The sequence below is a fragment of the Coenobita brevimanus genome, chromosome 112, assembly GCF_032717465.1.
Source record: "Coenobita brevimanus isolate Jiangsu-jjx chromosome 112, ASM3271746v2, whole genome shotgun sequence".
Lineage (NCBI taxonomy): Eukaryota > Metazoa > Arthropoda > Malacostraca > Decapoda > Coenobitidae > Coenobita > Coenobita brevimanus.
In genome coordinates this window covers 36,613,458-36,627,380 of record NC_137065.1, presented here as the reverse complement: position 1 = coordinate 36,627,380, position 13,923 = coordinate 36,613,458, and the positions used below count along the sequence as shown (strand labels likewise).

Below are 13,923 nucleotides of genomic sequence, written 5' to 3'. Positions count from 1 at the left end.
AAAGTTATGGTGTTTGAGAGGAATGAAGTCACAGAGTGTGCAGTGAGGTTGGATGGTGAGGATATGGAGAATGTGAGTGCATTCAAGTACTTGGGTAGTGTGATGAGTAAGGATGGAACTTTGGGGGATGAAGTACGTGAAAGGGTACAGCAGGGAAGGAAGGTTGTTGGCACACTGAAAGCAGTGATGAGAAATAGGGAGGTGAGTATGGAAGTTAAGAAGTCACTGCATGATGGTATTGTGATCCCTACCCTGACGTATGGAAGCGAGGCGTGGACCTTGCAAGAGGGGAACAAGTCAAGAGTGAGAGCAGTGGAAATGAGTTACTTGAGAGGAGCATGTGGAGTGACATGGAGGGACAGGTTGACGAATGAAGAAGTGAAGGAACGTTGTGGGTAGATGTGGATGTGGCTGAAAAGATTAGGAGAAATACACTGAGGTGGTTTGGACATGTGGAGAGGATGGAGAATGAAAGACTGACTAAGAGGGTGTATGTAGGTGAGGTGGAGGGAGGGAGAGGGAGGGGTAGACCGAGGATGAGGTGGAGGGATGGAGTTGAGAGGTATGAGGAGGGAGGTGAGTTGGGGGAGGGGAGTCAAATGGTGGGTGACAGAGTGACTTGGAGGCGTTTTGTCTGCGGCCACCCTTTGCGGGATTAGGGCGTCGGGCTATAGATAGATAGATAGATAGACCATTCCATCCAGGCCTGTGCAGTTGTTCTGCTTCCTCCTTGTGTGTCATTATCGTTTTAGGAACACATGCTGCCAGGATGACAACCTCTTTCATGTCCCTCTCCATTTTAGCCTTTGTCATATACTTCTCCGTGAAGTTCTTCATCCCTAATACCACCACCACCATTACTACTTTTTTACCAACAACATTACACTTACAGGTACGTGGACGAATCGCCACGGTGGTTGCTAGTTCAGGGTAAGGTGCAAGAAGCCCAGAAGGTAACGGACAGGGCGGCCAGGTGGCAGAAAACCGTGGCACCATCATACGACACCCTCAAAATAATTGCAGAGAAGCTTAAAAGAGAGGTAAACACACAGTAATACAAAGGGAGCCAAACACAGAGTGTTTCAAAGTAGAGCAACATAGGAATATTTAATATAATTGTTGTTAAAGTTGCACTTTATGATTATAATATGCAAGTTCATATTAGTCGCCATTTCTTTCAGTGCATTTCCTGACACGAGTGGGTCTTGATTTTTTCACATTCTTTAGTAGATGTCAGTCTCTGTTCATGCTGCTGAACTCGTATGTAATGGCATTCTTGAGTTCTTCTAAGACTCTGGGACGATTGGCGTATACCACTGCTTTCAGATAACCCAGCAGGTAGAAGTACAGAGGCGTGAGGTCTGAAGGCTTAGGAGGCCATGTTGCGCGACTTTTGAAAACACCCTATATAAGGTGATCAGCGTGATTTTTTAGAAGTTTCAAAAGGATATACTAAACTGTTTTTATTTTAGTTTGTCCTAAAACTGTCATTTCTCAGTCTTCAGAGCTAAGTTGTAACAATAGATTAGCACCAGAATGTATTGCTAGTCACGAATACGTGCTATGGAAAGGTTTTAGAGCCAAGGCATTGTCTTTTCTGCCTCTGAAGTATGTGATATAAGTTGCAAAAGGACGAAAACTTGGGTCAGTTTAAGGTAAAATGACTAATGTTAATTTTGATCTTGAAATGCTATATCAGCATCGGTTCAATTCTCAGTCGCTCAGCTAAGATAACTGATCTCCCTGAGGGTACATTATGAGCTAGATCATTTTCGCCCATGTCATCAGTAACTTTGTAATGGTTGAGAACTGGCCCCATGTTGATGGGGCATAGTTTACTCAACATTAGCCCTAAAACAACCTCCCGAAGCTTCTCCAAAATCTCGCAGGACGCATGTCAGTTCCCGTGTGTTGCGGGGAAAGCTCAGTCAGCTTTACCCAGTGTCTACCCTGCTTTATTTTCTACTCTTCATAACACTTAAAAATCATCGTGTCTGCTTTTCAACGGCCGTCAGTTGCATGGATGAACAATAATTTCACAAAGCCGCCAGTATACCTGCAATCCTTGCACCAGCAGACTGAGCCGTTCCAGCAAAATTGACAAGATAAATGGCCAAAATACAGCGTGGTCCAAATATAACGCTCCACAACAACCTAACCCGGCTGTTTCATGTGTTGCGGGGACGGCTGAGTCGGCTGGTGCGGGCGTGGGTGTGGCAGTGGGAATAGAACCTGAATGGATTATAGAGGGTAAACACTGATAACGATAACTGAACTATCCCAGCAAAACACAAGTAATCGCCTGGCAGAGATTGAGAGGAACGTTATTATGGACCACTCCGTATAATCAATGATGCTATTACATAATGAACTGTGGCATCATCGGCAATAGAAAGTATAGAAATAATTATGTGCAGCTGAGAACAAAGATGGATTTTCACGTGTTGATGAAAAGTCAGAACACTGCAAGTCACACCTTTAACAGCTGTACAAGAACAGTGACCATCTGCAACAGGAGAGAGAGAGAGAGAGAGAGAGAGAGAGAGAGAGAGAGAGAGAGAGAGAGAGAGAGAGAGAGAGAGAGAGAGAGAGAGAGAGAGACTCATCAAGGAAAATTCAAGCACCAGAAGAAGGCAAAGGCAAATGCGATGAGATAATAGGCACACTTTTCACCCAGCATCTACATGTGAGGTAATCCCCGTGTGTGAATCCAAAATGACATTAATTTTTCAGAGTAAAGATCCTGCCAGCGATACGTCGGCATCAGTGTGGAAATGGCTTCGGCACCAAGTACTTGAGCTTTTTGTGCTTTGCAGGTCAGTAACTGAATGTGTACGTAGAGATTAGTTATACAGTTAAAACTATACGAACTCAGTCCAACAGGTATATGTAAAGTTTATCAAGGTAAACGCAAAATAAATGAATAAAAATGCAAAGGGTATCCCTGTGAGTTGGAGCTACAGATCTGTGGAACTCAGTACATTTATGATTGTGAGGCCTATTTCACTGGGCATAGTGTGGAAGTCTTGGCAGGGGCGAAGGTGGTATGGACCTGGGGTCTGCCGTCGATGGGAAGCGTGGGAAGCGAATCGGACGATGTGGAATCGAAAATAATCTTTCCTACATCTCCCGTTTCCCAGGGAAGTCCGGGATTGTCGCTCACCCGCCTCCTATATGTCTCCGTCAAGCACTGGACACCACAAAAATTGGCAATGACTTTATATGTCTGCAGGAAACGCAAAACATCTCTGTCCATTACCTGAGGCACCGCAAATACCCGTTTTATGACAGACATTGGTGTTATTTTAGCTTTTGGGATTAAAAATACTTAGAAACAGTGAATCGATGGCCGATATGGGTTTGATATCTTGGCAGCAGTACACTGGTCTCATAACGTAATGCAATATGGGGGAGTGTGAGCCCCTCCCCAGATGATTCATGGGGGAGTCAGCCCCCTCCCTCCCAAAAATAAAGACGATCAGAAGTAGAGGAAAGTGAGCTTATGGATTTCATCGATATTGCTCAAGTCAGTTGGTTTGGTTCCTCGACAATGTCTTCCACTACATAAAATTTTCCAACATTATTTTTAGGGTGATCAGCCTCCCTTCCAAACTTTATGGAGGAAATAATTCTGATATTTGATCTTGGTACATGTTGTGGAATGGGCTCACATCTGCTGCCTACTACTACTACTGCTACCACCACTATTACTACTGCTACCACCACTATTACTATTACTACCACTCACTGAGTGTATCCTGGGAGATCACCCCATTATACTGCCATTGCCATCAAATGGTTTTTACATTGGGATACTAGCTTTATATGACACAGTAATATTATTTTGTAATTCTTCCAAATCGACATGCATAGCGCAGGACTGGGTATGCAATATTCACGTTTCTTTGAATGCACGGGAAGAAATTACACCTCCTTTATTCTTATGATCATCAACATCAGTATCATTATCATTCATATCTGCACTGGCATACTGCAGACTTAACTGCACTCATTCGTACACTCAGTTTTGCTAATACACCCGTTTCAGGTCTCACAGACTGACTATGTTGACTCTGGTGACGTGTTGCATGTTCTTCACTGCCTCCCTGGTGTATTTCGGCCTTAGCTTCAGCGGGGTAAACCTGAGCACCGACCCTTATATTTACCTGGTGCTGACTGGACTGACGGAGGTACCGGCATATGTCTTCACTGGACCCATCATTGCCAAACTTGGACGCAAACCACCAGCTGTAGTTTTCTTCTTGGTTACTGGTCTAGCACTCGTGGCTCTACCCTTCATTCCGTTAGGTTTGTATATGGTCCTGTCCTTCACTCCACTGGGAGTTTAGAGACCTACCTTCATTTAAGTGGGTGTGTAAATACTGTAGCTCTACCTTTCATTCCACTAAGTGTGTGTAAATACCCAATCCTTCATTCCATTAGGTGTGTGTACTGTATATACCAAATCTTTCATTCCACTGGGTGTGTGTAATACCCAATCCTTCATTCCACTAGGTGTGCGTATTGCCCTATCCTTCAATTCGTTAGATGTGTTTAAAGCCCTACCCTTCATTCAGGTGTGTGTGTGTGTGTGTGTGTGTGTGTGTGTGTGTGTGTGTGTGTGTGTGTGTGTGTGTGTGTGTGTGTGTGTGTGTGTGTGTGTGTGTGTGTGTGTGTGTGTGTGTGTGTGTCCAGCTCTCCACTTCATTCCACCAGGTATTTCATATTTTAGTGCTGCTTTTCTCACCATTAGCCTACATTCAGCGCTGATTATCATTCTATTGGTCTTTATATATAAACACTTTTAATTCCCGTAGCTATTTTCACAGCCCTACATTAGACCTAAATATAGCGTTGTTCTTCATTCCACTTCTCCGTATACAGTGCTATCCTTCATTCCATAAGGTCTATATACAGAGCTCTCCCTCATTCCACTAGGTCTTTTTATAACGCTCTGTATACAGCAGTTTTGCATGCCACTGGGTGTGTATATAGCACTAACTGTCCACTCGGTATATAAATCGCTTCATTAGATCTGTATATAATGACAGCCTTCATTCCACAGATTCTGTACATATGTTGATGTTTGAGAATGCATGATAATTTTGTATATAGCAAGATAAAATATGTTCATCTATAGAAACCCTAAAAGATGTTAAAGAAGCAGTGTCATAACCAAGTGCTAAGCTCGGATAACAACTTTCTGTATCAACTTCCCCTGAAGCGAGATGGGAGCGAGTGATGTTGGCCTTCCTGGATAAGGTGCACATCAGCAGTGTGTTCGTGGGCGTCGAATAGTCTCCCAAAAGCTGAGTAGAATAGCTGTAGCTGTAGTAGTAGTAGTAGTAGTTGTTGTTGTTGCAACCCAAGGCTCATCTCAAAGTGAACCCAATGGACTGCAGGCTGAAGCTGTCCTTTCCCTGCAGCTCACCATCCTCCTTTCAAGGGGATATGAAGAGACTTGAGGGAAGTTTTTACAACCAGGCAAGGGAGCCGACCGGTTATATTGGTGCCACCGCATGAAGGCGTCCATCTAAAGCATTTAAAGAGGAGTAAAATTGTGTGGGTATAGCAAGACTTCACCAATAAAGTATATAATCTTATTCAAGGAGTAAATGAAGTACTCGCCAGCTGAGAGTCAGGGTTGGCACGTGTGCAACACGTTAAACAACATAAACAAACCAACCATTATAAAACCAATCTTCCCTGAAGCTGAGTATTTTTTTTTTACCAATAGTAAGATTTTGCCAACAGAATACAGCAACAGATTCTATGGAATACTCAAGTACCTGTCAACGAAGAGGCGGGGCAAGTAAGTGTTTAACTTATAGACACACACACACACACACACACACACACACACACACACACACACACACACACACACAGAAAACAAAACATTAAAGTGTCAAAAACTCTTAAACAGCACCTCATTATAAAAAAAAAAAAAAAAAAAAAACTTTGCCAGACTCAGGGTGGCCATGTGTAATCCTGGCACTGGTAGGTGGGGTTTGCATGAGTAGCGCATCCGTAAAGTTTTAAAAGTCCCTCCTGAGCTGCCTAATTCCAAGGTATAATGCAGTATTAATCAACAGACGCAGGGTGAGCGAGGGTGCTGTTTGCCCTGGTGGGTAAGTTTTTATCAGCAGTGTGTCCAGTGAATTCGGAAAGTCTCCCCAACACTGAGCAAAATTATGCAGACAGAGCAAGACTTTATCAACAGAGTACGTCTACTAATAATTTCAGATATAATCCACAACTCATTAACCCAGAAGCAGGGTGTGGGCATAATGCTTGCCCGATTGGTAAGGGTTGCATCGGCAGTGTACCCGTAGAGTTTAAATGTCTCCCCCAACCTATATATAATAACGTATGGTGAGCAAGATTTAACCAGTATGCTAGAATATGTCAACTGAAGCCAGAGTTTAATCATGCCTTCATTAACCCAGAAGCAGGGTGGGTGAGTGTAATGTTGGAGCGTGTCTTTGGAGTTGGTAAAGTCACCCCTAAACCAGGTAAGATTGTGTAGATATAGCAAGACTGTATCCAGAGTTAAATTCAGTATTCATTAACCCAGATGCCGGATGGGCGCGTGTAATGCTGGCGCTGGTGGGTAAGACTTGCGTCAGTTGTGTGTTCTCGGAGTTGTTCCTGTACTCTTCCGAGCTGTTTCCTACCGAGGTGAGGCTACGGGGACTAAGCACGGGGCTCCTCTCATCTCGCACTGGTTCAATCGTTAGCCCCTTCATCAACGACATCTTGGTGAGATGAACACTGACATCCTGTTTAACTATTTTGGTTTATCTTTCTGCTCTCTATCTGTCTCCCCGTCTTCCTTATCTATCTACCTACCTGCCTATCCGTCTTCCTACCTATCTACCTACCAACCCGTCTGTCTGTCTGTCTACCAACCTATCTATCTATCTATACCAACCTATCTATTTGTCTACCTATTTATCAATCTACCTCCATATATCTATCTTTCACTAGAAGTTATACTCCTGGAGGTAGTGACCACAAACGAATAGCCTCCATGTCGTCCATTCCTCCTCCAACAGACTGCCTTCCCTAAAACTTACGCCCCACTCATTCAAGTATCTCTCCACGCCATCCCTCCACTCCACCCTTGGCTTCCCCCTTCCCTTCACCTCTTTCACCTTATTCACATATCCTCTCCTGGGCAGTTTCTCATGCTGCAATCGTTCCATGGGCTATACCATCTCAGAGTATAACTCCTAAGACTCCTTAAGTCCGATGGTGTATTTTCCATTGTATTCTTACCCCATCTTGATTAATTTATTAGTTCAGGAAGTATCTATATACCTGAAGGGGTCAGTGAAAGCTGTATCGAACTCCCCCAATTCGAAAACTTTCTCCTGAAGCCGAATGAGATCATTTAGTAGTAGCAACAGTAAAGAATGGGGCAAAATAATGACTGTTTCCAGTTCAAAAAAAATCTGAGTTAATGATGCTTTTGTTACAGCTTTGGGTAAACCTTTAATAATGAAGGGATTAATGAAAGTTTTATGTAACACCACCAGTTCCAAAATATCTAAGCCTGAGACACTTGCTTTTTCTTAATCTTAGGACAGACCCTTAGTGGTGCAGGGAATAACGAAAGTTAAAACCATCCAAGTCAAACAATAAACACAGGCCACGTCCACATCAAATGCTGGCTGGTGCGGGAGGGGATTATGCACCCCTGTAACCCACAGAAGTTCTAGCCCGCACTCTCCCTCGTCTAGTGGAGCCACTAGTATGGGTTACAGTGATACAAAACTCCCACCTGATCCCACTCACGCCAGCAAGCATTGGTGTGGATGTGGCCACAGGTACCTGAAAATGACATGGACAAAATACAGCATAACATCATGGGACTAATAATTATAAATACTGTATGTGTTTGCAGGTGCCCGTGTACCCTTGGATGGGCTCCGTGGTGTTTGGCGGTATGTCATTGCTTACCTGCCTTGCCACCTGCCTTCTGCCGGAGACACGCGGTACACAGATGCCGGAGGTCGTTAATCACGTCAAAGTAAAGCCATCCTCAACGACCAGTGCAGGTATTTTCCCTCCCTCTTTGTCACTTATCGCATGAAAGAAAAGCCCTCTTTATTCCCCAGTGCAGTTATATTCCCTCGCTCTTTCTCATCAGACGTCATCAACACGTCATAGTAGTAGTCATAGTAGTAACAGTAGTTGGAACGCCAGGTTCATCTGAATTTGTACTCAGTGGACCCATTGAATCCAGTGTCAACCTTCAAGTGCCTTTTTTTTTTTTTTTTTTTTATGTGTCTGACTCTGGGCAAAGGCTTCAGGGCCTATATCTCGGGGGCAGTAGCCTATCCCAAGGCCCAGTAGTCCTCCTACACCTCCACATGTCACCACTTCGGCGCTAACACCCACCGTCCATATTGAATACATGCTAGGGCTGTCTCATACAGGACTGGTGTATTGGTATTAGCGGGGGTACTTTTATGACATGTCGGCGGGTCATCTGGTAGATCAGGAAAGTCTGCTTCTATGAAATTCAAATCCTTAAACTGTTCCCTGCCCCAGCCGGGATTCGAACCTGGGTCCATCAGGACTGCAGGCCGCCTCTCTACCGATTCAGCCACCGCCTCCTCCGTCCTTGTACAGGACGGTTTGTTTATGCTCTCTCTCTCTCTCTCTCTCTCTCTCTCTCTGTTATCACTGTTATTGCCCGCCTTTAGCAAGACGGAGCGATAATGTTTTTGATCGCAGCTGCGTGTCTGTCGGTGTGTGTGTGTGTGTGTGTGTGTGTGTGTGTGTGTGTGTGTGTGTGTGTGTGTCTGTTACCGTTATGTCAAATGAACGGCTTGAGCCATCAACATGAAACCTTCTGGGTATCAAGATATTGCCAAAATCTTGGACAAGTTCGAGAATGGGCATTCAGGGTCAAGGTCAAGGTCACCAAAATGGCTGCCAAAGGTCAACTAGTTTTTATCGGCCGCCTTTAGCACCACTATTTCTCGTGAACAGCCTGAGCTATCAACATGAAACCTTCAGATATGGCCAAAATCCTGGACGAGTTTGAAAATGGGCATTCGGGGCCAAGATCAAGATCACCAAAATGGCTGCCAAAGGTCTGGCGGGCTAATAGCATTCGGCTCCCAAATGCGTTTCTTTCATTTCTTAATGCTGCGATTCTTGACGATTAAATTCCTTTCCTGCGATGACGAATAGTGCTGGTGAGGGACGCCTTTATGCACTGGCACCGGTTAAACCAGAGGTCAGTAACTCTTAAAGTTAGAAGAGCCATTTTTATAAAGTTTCATAAAAATGTAGTATTGTTGGAGCCGCAATACAAAAAATTTGGCTGCATAAACCGAAATCTACAGTACTTCAGAAATAAGAGATTATATCCTACTTCTAAACAGAACATATTATATTGATATTGTTCAGTCTACTTATATTCACAAAATGAATTAAATAATAATGTGTTTTAGTACTCATTATGCTTTCACATATATGAAAATACTCATAAAACAAAGTAATATCAATTATGTTAGTAGTAAGAATGATAATTATGACAATCAAAAAATATGACAAAGCATAGGCTACTTTGCCTTCATACAAATGATAATATCATATTCTGGTAACTTTGAGGAAATTCATTATTACAATGCAGAATTCTCGTTTTATCAACAACTTACCTAAGTTAGTTGATTAATATGATATCTTTTCCTGGGTTTCCTTGGACAGCTGCTCAAAGTTTCGAGAGTAAGAAGTGCTGGTCTTATGTTTTAGGCAAGAGTGTAAGCTCTCATCATTCAGTCTGTTTCTTAATTTGCCTCCTATGAGGTTCATACTTGAAAAAAAAACTTACTCACACATATAGGTGGATCCAAAAATGGTCAGAATCCCAAAGGCAAACCTCTTAGCGTTTTTGTAGGTGTCTGATAATGCACTTCACACCTCAAACACCATATCATCTGATTTTCCAGTTTTAGTAGTTTCCCCCATTTGAGTTACTTGCTAGTGTGGCTTGTTGTTTGTCTAGAGGTTCAAGGCCAGATCGCAGACCTTTAAATTTTGAAGCCCATATCTCTTTCTTTTGCAAATCTGCCATTTTAAAATTCACTTCTGCTCGGTTCACTTTAGTAAAGACTGAAGAATTTAGTACAGAGAAGTCTGCCTAAAGTGGTTTGATCAGGAATGACAGAATTGCCTTTTCTTTTCTGTCTTGGAAACGTCCTTTAAAAGACATCTTCATCTTCAAGATAGCCGTTTTTTGGCTGCCAACATCCAACTCACAGTTCAATGATGGAAAATTAACAAAATCTTCTCAAGACCTCTAGCGAACAATGCCAACTTTCTCTGAAATGACAGCACTTCCTTTAAAATGAATAAAGCCGTATTTCTCTTTCCTTGTAATTTTCGGATAAGGTGATTTAAATGTGAAGTGATATCAGCCATGAGGAAGAATTTTTCCAGTCATCCAGGTGTCGTAAGCTCTGTACATGCAACACCTTCCTCAAACAAAAATTATTCACATCTTCCAAGCAGGCTGCAAAACGCTCAAACATTTGTCCCATAGAAAGCCATCGGACTTTGTTATGAAGAAGGGGTCTGAATATTTGCATTCAGCCTCTTCCAAGAGTTCGCGAAAATGTCTGTGGTTTAAATCTTTTGCTAAAATCTTATTCATAGTTTCCACTATTAATGTCATCACTTCATTGATTTCAGGAGGTAAAGCCTGTGCACAAAGAGCCTCTTGATGAATGATGCAATGAAATGGTATCACTCCATGATCCAGCTTTTCTTTTAACAGAGAAATAAAACCCTTATTTTCCCCCATCATGCTTGGTGTCCCATCAGTTTCAGCAAAGAGAATATGACTGGTGTTTATTTCTTTTGCTTTCAGACATTTGACAATAGCTGTAAAGATATCTTCACCTCTAGTTTAACCAGTGAGAGGTACCAAGTGAAGGAGCTCCTCTTGTTTGCCCTCAGAATTTACATACCTACCAAGAAGGGCAACCTGCACTATATCAGCAACATTACATGACTCGTCACAAGCAATAGCAAAACCTGTGGAAGAGTTATTGTCTTTTCTTTGCCTATTAGTAATGCCTTTTGCCAATTTCATTGTTCTGTCTTTCACAGTCTTTGCAGACAATGGCACATCCTTTATATTTTTCACTATTTCATCCTTGTTTCTGCAGTCAGTGAAGAGATGTTCTGATAATAAAGCAATCCTTAATAGTTTCCCTCTCTTTATTATTCCACGGGTAAGCACAAAACTGGCTGCACATGTACTGTTGGATGATTTCACCCACTTTGTGAATACGTTCTGACTCAGTGCTACATTAATCTTCATTTCCTCCACAGTTTTTTCTTTTCCCCCTAGCATCTCCACTCGGATGCTTCTCAGTAAATGCACAATGCTTGTTCTGAAAACGTCTTTCGACACTGCACTTTTTATTACAAATTATACAGTATGGAAGTCCTCTTGAGTTCTGCATGAATACATGAAAGTCTGTCCAGTCACTGATAAATGCTCTATTTTCATATTTTTCTCTTTCTAGCAGCCATTATTGTATTCTTAATTTTCTACTTGTTATATAACTTAGTATGTACGAATTGTGCGATCATAAAAGATGCAGGTCTAAGTAATTTCAGCACAAAGGTCGGAGTATGTAACAGTTATGCTACAGCAGATACTGTGACTGCGCACTTTGAGCTCTAAGCAATGACTAACAGGCGCAGTACTACAGTAGTGGGGAGCCAAAGTGGAAAATGTAAGGGACCTGAACGGACAGGAGCTGGACAAGTCAAAGCTCACCTGTCCGTTCTCTCTCTCTCTCTCTCTCTCTCTGCCATTGAAAACTTAAGTTCAGCTTAGGAAAGACATGTCTCGTATTTCTAGAAATCATAACGATTGATGCCAATAGATCTTTTCGAAGTTGAATTTTTAAAAAATATAATGTTGCCTTAAATGTGTTATATGATGCCTTCGTTTTGAAGGAATGTTTAATTTTTTATTAAGCTTCCGGAGCCACACAAATGTCCTGAAAGAGCCTTATGCGGCTCCTGAGCCGCAGGTTACTGACCTCTGGCACAGACAAAACATAATCAAGTTTGTGAAGGAGATTAATATGACAGGTCATTATTTTGTTTATGTGAAAAACCTTCGATCTTATCTGACGGCATTTCCATTGGCCAGGAATACACTGGGATGCGTGTATGGTTGAGGGTAGAGTAAGCAACCCGTCCTTTTTGCTGTCTTGATACATCCTTGTTTTGAAGCTCCTCCACTTCCGTTGCTGGATAAAGCTGGATCTTTGCCAAAAAGATACTCGTCAACTCTTGTTACGACCATATTTAATAACTGCCCCGCTCGTGTTGCAGCTTTAGTAAGGAGAGTATTATATTCTATTTGCATCTTCTGCTCTCACGTTCATTATGTCAGTGGATAGGAGATGCAGTGGTGTTGTGACAGCCCATATGATCAGTCATCAGGAAATAAGGAGAAAGAAAAAAAAAAGAATAAGGAAAACTGAGTGAGTGCAGTACCTGCGCCTTGCAGTTGATCAAAGGGCTGATTATCTGACTTTACTCATTGTCTGTTTTGTAAGTACAAAGTTAATATATTAGGTTCTTTTTGTGCTGCTCAGATACACCGTGGATACAGTCAAACATAAGCATTCGACTATGGTCGCAGGATAGCTGTTAATAATCAAAGTGATTTCTTTATGCGAGTATCTCTATTGGGGAACTCTTACACTTTTGTAATTATTTGATAGAAAAGAATTATCACAAAATAAGATAAATATTTTTTTAACTTGATTCTTCCATTCAATAACTAAAACTGTTTGGCGGTATTCTTTTACCTGACATGAAAGACATTGGATAACGTACAGGTGTTAACATTAATAACGCTCCATTTATTAGTCCTATAATTATTATATAGTTCTTCCATAATATTTTGAAGAATTAGTAAGCTTCGAAAACCACGGATCATCGCCTTATTATAATTCGTGACTGAATGGATCAGAATTTATCTCCACAACAGTATCCCTTTATTTCTTGTGGTAAAGAGCCACTTTCTAGTTCGCTTTAATTTCACAACATTCATACTTCAGCGATTTATTTACCTCCGTCATTGGATTTAGAGATTATGTATTCATTCCTCTGTCTGTTTATCCACAACCTGTTAAAAAAAAAAAAAAATCATGGATTACAATGAAATTTTGTGAATGTGTGTGTCATACGCCAAGGAAGAGTTGATTAAATTTTGGTGGTTACCCGAGTCAGAGTCCCAGTTCAAGATTTTGTTTTATTTTGTCAACAAGATATCTAAAAAAAATATTCATGCATTTCAATGAAATTTCTTGGAAATGTAGGTCATGGGCCAAGGAAGAATTTGTTAAATCTTGTTGGTGATCTGAGTTGTCTGGTATAGGTGTTTGAAGAAGTATACACTCTCTGACTGCTGTTTTTTTGTTTCGTCTGCCAAAGCCTTGATAGCCTCTTTATATGACTGCAGCAAACTATGATGACATTTCAAAGATTTATTGCAAGATAATATCGTGCAATAGGCACACTATATTACTAAGCACGAGGTCTTACCAAATCCAAGCCAACGAGAATACAGCCCAAATTATAAAAAGATTTTGAACCTAAACATTGCTGGTGCACTAAATTGTCTCAATATATATAAATGAAATTGAACACTCTTTTAAAATAATTGCTTCAAACCTGTTCTTGTGGATCTCAGTAACATTTTACTTTAATACTAAATTACTGGTGCTTTACTGAAAATAATATGAAACGAAGAAGTACAATAGTTTGAGTTATTAACACGCCCATGATTGTTTTCTTACTCGAACTAAAATAAATATGGTCTGCCGCCACCTGAAATAAAATGTTAGATTCCTGACCATAAGAAAGTTAATG

General features: G+C 41.5%; 1 protein-coding gene across 1 annotated transcript; it reads left to right on the top strand.

The window, feature by feature from the left end:
* Positions 1 to 2,109: 2,109 nt before the first annotated feature.
* Positions 2,110 to 11,032, top strand: LOC145418165 (organic cation/carnitine transporter 2-like). Its single transcript, XM_080286687.1, has 7 exons — positions 2,110 to 2,211; positions 2,734 to 2,816; positions 4,049 to 4,308; positions 6,578 to 6,762; positions 7,910 to 8,063; positions 9,727 to 9,779; positions 10,889 to 11,032. The coding sequence occupies exons 1-7, from the start codon at positions 2,110 to 2,112 to the stop codon at positions 11,030 to 11,032; spliced, it is 981 nt and encodes a 326-aa protein (XP_080142813.1).
* Positions 11,033 to 13,923: the final 2,891 nt, after the last annotated feature.

Excerpts from the sequence above, each read along its gene's own strand:
- LOC145418165 (XM_080286687.1), top strand. The coding sequence starts at position 2,110 with ATGGCCAAAATACAGCGTGGTCCAAATATAACGCTCCACAACAACCTA. Across the intron at positions 2,212-2,733 it reads GTCGGCTGGTGCGGGCGTGG|AGTAAAGATCCTGCCAGCGA; the intron begins GTGTGGCAGTGG and ends TTAATTTTTCAG. Across the intron at positions 9,780-10,888 it reads CTTATGTTTTAGGCAAGAGT|ACATTTGACAATAGCTGTAA; the intron begins GTAAGCTCTCAT and ends TTTTGCTTTCAG.